Source organism: Sesamum indicum, unplaced genomic scaffold (assembly GCF_000512975.1).
Source record: "Sesamum indicum cultivar Zhongzhi No. 13 unplaced genomic scaffold, S_indicum_v1.0 scaffold00155, whole genome shotgun sequence".
Taxonomy (NCBI): domain Eukaryota; kingdom Viridiplantae; phylum Streptophyta; class Magnoliopsida; order Lamiales; family Pedaliaceae; genus Sesamum; species Sesamum indicum.
The window spans coordinates 210,300-217,940 of NW_011628063.1; the positions used below are offsets into that span (position 1 = coordinate 210,300).

Genomic DNA, 7,641 nt, shown 5'->3' on the forward strand with positions numbered 1-7,641 from the left:
CCCGGGGGGGGTGGGGTTTTTTTTTTTTTGGGGGGGGGGGGGGGGGGAAGGGGTATTCATAAGGGTTTTATCTGTTAGGAGTTGCAGTTCTTTCCTTAAATGAGTTATTAATACTGATAAATACACGAAGTATAAGAAAAAAAAGGATGGAAAATCTCAACAAATTGCAGCTGCATTTATGTTCTGTATCTTGATGTTCCCGTTTGTCTTTGAAAACTGATGCCATAGTTAGGGCAACAAGATTTTTCTTTCTTCATTGTGATTCAGCTCATGAGGCTGTATGTAGAAAAATCTAGTAAAGAGGTCAAACATTATTTTGTCTCTCGTGTGCAGAAGGTTGTATGTATGTATTTATGCCTCTTTTTACATGTAAGATACTTGGGAGGTAATCCTTTTCTCGATATGAGAGGCTTGATTGATTTGACACCTTTGTTTAACTCAAATCAAATAATCATTGTGGAGAGGACATTTACAGAAGCAACTCTTTTGTGATACCAGGACCGCCTAGTTAGATATTTTGCCTTAAGTTAGAGGGCTCTGCGTTAATCTTCTGTGGAAAGAATTGACTATTGGGTAAATAAAATTTTGTATGATAATATCTTTTCTTTTCTAAATGTATGTGCTCCTATTTAAATTAGGATATCCTTGAGTTTGTTAACTCTCTTTGTGGGTATCCCGACTCTCTTTCTCTCCATTTCTCGTGTGTTTTGTCCTCTCCTTCATTTTGGCTTTATTCTTTTGAATGAGATAGATGGATTGGATTCCAATTTTTGTTATATACCTTGTATATAGTTTATTGTAAGACACCATTTTGTAATTCCTTAACTTGTTCTTTTACATCTGTGCAATATGCAGTCCCATTCAGTAGGGCTCTATGTTACTTTATGCACTTATTTCATGCTGTCAAGGATTTTTATGGTTGTACTGCTCCTTGATCCTTGTTCTTTTTCAGTATGAAATGATTGTATTGAGTTTTGATTCCATGTTGTATGGTATAGCACTTAAAAACCGTGTATTATATTCTACCTTTCCGGGTTATCTTCTGTAGGTAGCTGCCATTTTTAATTTTTTGTTGTTTCTTTTTTCAAGATTTGTGTGGAGATTTACTTTGTGTGTATTGCCTTGCTAGTTTATATGATATTGGAGAACATGTTGGTGCCCCTTTTTTCTTTTCTGTATCAGGATTGCTGATTTTAGTGGTATGACCCAGTGGTTTATGTTTACTTTCTTTCTTAGATGGGCTTCTGCAAGAAGGGGTGGCATGACTGTTTTAGGAAAAGTTGCTGTTCCAAAACCTCTGAATTTGCCGAGCCAAAGGTACTTGTATTCCTTCTTTCTCCTTTTCCCTCTGGCTTCTCCTGTCTTTCTAAGCTTTGTATTTTTGGGTGTTGCTTTCTGAAAATGTGTCATTTTATTTGAAGGTTGGAGAATCATGGTCTGGATCCCAATGTTGAAATTGTTCCCAAGTAAGTGCTGAGTGGTTCTTTATTGTCTGATGCAGCATCAATGTTACTTAGTTCTTTAAATTCATGCTGGTGCAATTTTATTCAAGAGAAGCTTCTCGATTGTCAGAAGCATCCGTCATGTGCTACTTTCAGTATGTTTTTTGTTTAAACTGATCTCGACTTTGTTCCTAAATAGGGGTACTCATAGTTGGGGAAGCCGCTCATCTTCCTCTAGTTCAAATCCGTGGATCTCTTCTTCGTTGTCACCAAATGCTGAAGGGGGTAATGTTTCACCCACTCATCTCAGTGGCCGCCCTTCATCAGGTGGAAGTGGTACTCGACCATCAACTGCAGGTAGTGATAGAACGTATGAACCTGCTGCCAGTGCTTGGGGTTCAAATTCGAGACCTTCATCAGCTTCTGGGTCACTGTCCTCAAATCAGACACCATCAGCATCATTGCGCCCTAGAAGTGCAGAAAACAGGCCTACTAGCTCCCAGCTTTCAAGGTTTGCGGAGCCTGTGCCCAAAAGTTCAGTAGCATGGGGTCCAAGTAATACTGCTGAAAGATTGGTAGGATTTGCTATCTTTGTCTTTAGTTTTCATCACTCTACACACTTGCATTGTATGCTAATAAAACTTACTCACTGAGTTATTCTCCTTAGGAATATATTGGATTTATTGTGGTTATCCATGTTCATGGTATATGTATCACCAATTGTAGTTTGTACAATTGCATGTTTATAAGCAAGGCATCTGAATACCCTGGTGGATCTATCCAAATTGTGCTGCTGCATGTTTTGTTTATGGGCTAAATGTGGGTAAACTTGCAGGGTGTAAAATCCTCCAAGGAAGATGGTTTCTCACTGAGTTCTGGAGATTTTCCAACTCTTGGTTCTGAGAAAGACAATTCAGTGAAGAATATTGAATCAGAAGGTGGTCATATGCACATTAATAACTATGCATCTTTCATGATTCACATTCAGTGTTGCATTCAAATTTGTCTCCATAGTTATCGTTTGTGTGCATTTACAGTGCCAATATCTTGCATTTCTGGTCCTAAATGACCTAAATTAATCATTTGCTTATGATGACATACTAAGTTTAGAGGCTGTTGACTCTGCTGTTTGATTGAGTTGGGAAATTCCTTTAAATTTGTGTAGCTTTTATGATGTGAAAGCCTGTTGCTGTAGCCTGGATCATTTCATCCGTGAACCCCAATTATACTTGAAAATGAGAATCGCCTTGATTATGCATGGCAAATGGGCAGGTCAGGTTGAACCACAGTGGTTTGGGTATGGCATGGGTTGGTAAAAAATTAGTTCAAGAACATGGGCCCAGGAACAGGTCCAATGCAAAAAAGAATAAAAGTAAAAGAAAATTATAGTGTTAATTTTACTGCTTAATCCATTTCTTATCTTGTAAGTATATCTTAATCATTTTTCTGTCTTAACATGATTAGAGATGTGAAACGTGTCTTAGAATTTTGTAAAAGTAAAAGAAAATCATAAGAATAACTCTTTTGAAAAAAATAAAAAAATATTAACTTTTACAAATTTCTGGGTTGACCCGATTTGTACCCATTTCAGATTCTAAACATAATAGGCCCGACTCAACCTAAAACATGTTGGGCTGGGTGTGACTGATGGTCCTTGCCCATCTTTCCATCACTGCTCTTGGTTATGTGACTGGTATTTGTGGTTTGCCTTTCCCTGTCATTTTGGTTGTTGCTAGTCTTGCTCATGCATGTAAATGAATTTTGAGGTTGATGCTTGAGAGCTAAATGTAAACATATGATATACTGATCATTGGCTGACTTTCGTGACAGATCATGGTCGTCCTAGCTCAGCTTCTGGTAGATTTGCTCAGTCAAAAGAGGATACAAAATCCCAGGCTGGTCTGTGCACATCTGGCTTCTGAATCTCTGCCACTAATTCACTTCTACAGAAATATGCTTAACAATGTGCTTCTTTGAGTGCAGATGTAAAGCGTGGAACTGTGAATACATGGAGGGCAGATGGTTCCCGCAGTGCAGAGGATGATATGCACCCTAGCATGGAGAAATGGCAGGGGGATCCCCATCAGTATTTTAATTCCAACACTGCTCCTCAGCATTTCGACGCATGGCGTGGCCCTCCTATGAATGGTCCAGCTGGTGTTTGGTATGGGGGCCGTCCCCGTGGTCCTGCATTTGGAGCTCCTGTTGCTCCTGGTGGCTTTCCGATGGAACCATTTCCTTATTATCATCCTCAAATTCCACATCCGCCTTTAGCAGGTTCACAGCCAGTTCCACCACCAGGGGGTGGTCCTAGAGGACCCCATCCCAAAAATGGAGATTTATACAGGCCACAGATGCCTGATGCCTATGCACGTCCAAGTATGCCATTTAGGCCTGGCTTCTACCCTGGCCCCCCTGGCCCAATGGCTTTTGAAGGTTATTATGGACCACCAATGGGGTATTGCAACAGTGAACGGGAAATCCCATATATGGGCATGCCAGGCCCCCATGTTTATAATGGTTATCCAGCCCCTGCTCCCGATATTGGTAATTCCCACGGCAGAGCTGCTGGACGTGGTCCTTCTGGGAAAGGATTGCCAGAACAAGTGGAAGCTGATTATTTGGAGGATGCTAAAGGACCAAAAAGAGTTCCTCTAAAGAACCATAACGAACGTGACCAGAGAGAGGAAGGAGATAATCGGGAACACAACATGCAATCTAGTGTTGCATATCCTGGAAAAAGCCGTCTTCCTATGATGCCCTCCAGAAAGAATGAGTGGGGGGCTGAAGAGGACACAGAAGAAGCTACATTTGCCAAGAGGATTGCACCAAATGAGAACTCTTCCCGCAGTTGTGAATATAGGGTTCATTCAGCAGATGGTATGAAAGTGAAGTCATATGAAGGCGTGGGCAATTTGAAAGCAGTTAATAATAATTGGACAAATAAATCTGAAAGTATGTCATCATTTCCTCCTGAAATGCCTCAACTGCTCCGAACTAGTGAAAGAGATTCATCAATACCAGCCACAACCAAAAATTCAGCTCTCATGCACAAAATTGATGGTTTAAATGCAAAAATCCGTGCTTCTGATGGACGGAATGATGCTCCAAATACTTCTCTCAGGGAAGAAGAAAGAGATGGGTCTCAAATGGTGGATAGGAAGATCAATAATTATAATGGTGATGATGGAGATACTGCTGGATCTTTTGAAAGCACTCCTATTTCTGCAAATCATGTCTCGGTCCAACGTGAAGTGATTGTTCCTGTTGGTGATAAGCCAATGCAGCCAACAACCATTGCATCTAGGTCTGCTAAGAAACATATGGTTATGCTATGTTTGAGATCTATGCACCCTTCCTTTCCCCCCATCTGGAATTACATCTGTGCCCATTGCTAAATTACTTTTTGATCTTACAGGAGATCATATTATGGTGGGCAGGGTCGAGTGGATCATCTTAGCAAAGGAAAGTTCAACAGCCAGGATGCTGATGGATGGCGTAGGAAGCCCCTGACGGTTGAATGCTCAAGTGGAGCTGCAGTCTCAGATGTGTCTGCACCTAATGACCCTGCACATGGCCCTAATATTGTTGTGGATGCTTCTGAAAATCCAATGGTCAATCCCACAGGGAAGATTGAAGGTGATTCAGTTGAAACATCTGATTCAACTGATATTCAGGCACAGGTTTGTACTATACCTTTGTTGCTTTTGTTCCGCACTTGGTGAGTGACTCTTTTAGTTTTCCTGTGGCTTATCTTTATGTACTCAAGCAGCGTGCCAAGATGAGAGAGTTGGCAAAGCAACGTGCCCTGCAACTACAGAAGGAAGAGGAAGAAAGAACAAGGGAGCAGAAGGCCAAGGCATTGGCCAAGTTGGAAGAACTGAACAGGCGAACAATAGCCGGTGAAGCTGCAAACGGAAAGGCTGAAAGAACCCAGTCCATTGCTGACAACCGAGAACAAGAAGAAACACATACACTTGGTGAACTGGTGACGGTTGCTCCCAAGTTCCAACAACCTGGCCATGATCTCATCACCATTCCTAATGTTATTGTTGTAGACAGAGACAGTAATGTAAATCAGGCTGGGGAGTCTGTTGAAGTGTGCAGAAACTTGCCCGGGGGTAAACAACAAATGGGTTCACTGGAATCTAATTTGTCTTCTCTCCCTGTGCATGAAGATGCTCATAATGGCAGTGCTAAAAAGGTAGCATCTCAATTGAATGATGGAGGCATCTCCAGGCACAAGCGAGCAGGCTATAAGCAGAAGCAGAATAGTTCTTTGCCGAAGAGTTTGAATGAAAAATCTGCATCAAATGTTACATCTGAGGTGCAGAAAGATGATACCCATGCAGCTACTGTTGATGTTACATTGTCTGAGGGTCCTTCAAGTGAAATCAAGCTAAGTGAGTCAAATCTGCCCAATTGCTCCACTACTGTGGTTGAGCCATCTGTGCTTCAAAAAAAGAAAAGTAATAAGAGTAGTAAAAATAAGCCAAAAATGGACGAGACCCCAGCTGTTCCTGTTTTACAGCCAGTGATGCCAAACATTAATCCTGGAAAGGAGTCAGTTGACAGTAGTGAGTCTAAGAATTCTGTGTCGAATTCGGATAGCTCTGTATCAGCAGTGATTGAGCCTGATAGAGGGGTGCAGGCTCAGGAGGTATGCTCACCCAATGAAGAATCCCAAAGCAGGGTATCAAATCAGTGGAAACCTCCTTCCCGCAGGATGCCAAGAAGTCAACAAGCTAATAGATTTGTCGAGAAGCCTCATGGCAGTGATGCTGTTGTATGGGCTCCTGTGCGCACGCAGAACAAGGCTAAGGGTTCTGTTGAAGCAAGTCAGAAATCTATCCAGGAATCAGCCAATCCAGCAAAGGGTGATAACTTGGCACAGAATAGTTCGAAAGGCAAGAGGGCTGAAATGGAGAGATATGTTCCGAAGCCTGTCGCAAAGGAGCTGGCTCAGCAAGGAAATGTACCTCCTGTGTCATCTTCAATTACCGTGTCCAGATCAACTGAGGGACCTGGAAGGGAACAATATGGGTCAGACACTTCTGCAGGTCCATTGCCTGTGAACTCTGCAACTGGACATCTCGGGTCCAGTGTTGAGATTGAGGGTGATGGCAGCCATAACAAGCATAAAAAAGATCATGGGATGTGGAGACAACGAGGTTCAACAGATGCATCTCATACAAAAGGTGCGCATCTTGGGCCATCTCCAGTGTCTGAGCCAAGCAAAGATGTTCAACAATCTAAGGAACATGTTCAACTAGTAAAGAGTGAAAAAGAATTAGGAAATGCTGAAACCAAGAATTCAAGCATAGCCAACACTAGTGATGGCTACAATATGTCCAATAATACGACCACGGCTACAGTGAGCAAATATCCCTCTGTGAAGGATCAGGGTGCCACAGGCAGAGGAAAGAGACATCTCCCTAGGGCCCCAAGAAGCACTGGAAATAATCCTGATCCTGAGAGCACATTTAGTGGTGAAATTGAAGGCAGTCATATGCACTCTGCAGCAAGTGACTTCAACCAGACAGATAGACCCCTAGTTTCAAAAGAGAATCGAAGTATTGGGGAGCGGACATCATCTCATTGGCAACCCAAGTCTCACTCAACTTCTGCAAATAATCAGCATGGAAACAGAACTCCTGGGAGTGAATTTGTGACCACAGAAACCAACAGGCTCACAAAAAAGGATCATCCTCAGCATAAGGTGCAAGTTTCCGCTCAACATGATAAGGATAGTGGCATCATTAGTCATAATGTGTCAACTCAATCCGCCAAAAGTAATTTGGCTGAGGATTCAGTTGGGGGCCATCAGCAAGAGTTTGACAGAGAAAAAAAGCCTGCTCCAGCAAGAGGAAGGCCCTATTCTCCGAACCAAGATCCACTTGGCTCTGGTGAATCACCTCCAACTGCTAACAGAGACGATCAGCTCGAGCGCAGTATTCCATCAGGATATAGGAGGAATGGAAGGCAAAACAATCGCTCTTTCAGAGGCCATGAATCCCGTGGAGATTGGTCATCAGGGCATGATAACAGGCCCCACAACGTACCTCCATTTCGGGATAATAGACCGAGACAGAACCTGCACTATGAGTACCACCCAGTTGGTGCCTTTAAGGGAAACAAGTCTGAGAAGGCTGAGGAACCAACTGATGGAGGTGATAGCATGGAGCAGAGGCACAGGGAA

The 7,641-nt window shown here is 42.5% G+C and overlaps 1 protein-coding gene across 1 annotated transcript in view; it reads left to right on the top strand.

The window, feature by feature from the left end:
• The window catches only part of LOC105179421 (protein MODIFIER OF SNC1 1), a gene marked incomplete at its 3' end in the record, with an annotated part of 10,220 nt that extends 2,579 nt beyond the window's left edge, over window positions 1-7,641 (top strand). Inside the window, exons 3-10 of the mRNA XM_011103041.2 lie at window positions 1,237-1,317; window positions 1,422-1,466; window positions 1,642-2,017; window positions 2,278-2,380; window positions 3,273-3,341; window positions 3,426-4,749; window positions 4,861-5,125; window positions 5,215-7,641. Coding sequence (XP_011101343.1) covers window positions 1,237-1,317; window positions 1,422-1,466; window positions 1,642-2,017; window positions 2,278-2,380; window positions 3,273-3,341; window positions 3,426-4,749; window positions 4,861-5,125; window positions 5,215-7,641 — 4,690 coding nt within the window. The remainder of the gene's footprint in view (window positions 1-1,236; window positions 1,318-1,421; window positions 1,467-1,641; window positions 2,018-2,277; window positions 2,381-3,272; window positions 3,342-3,425; window positions 4,750-4,860; window positions 5,126-5,214) is intronic.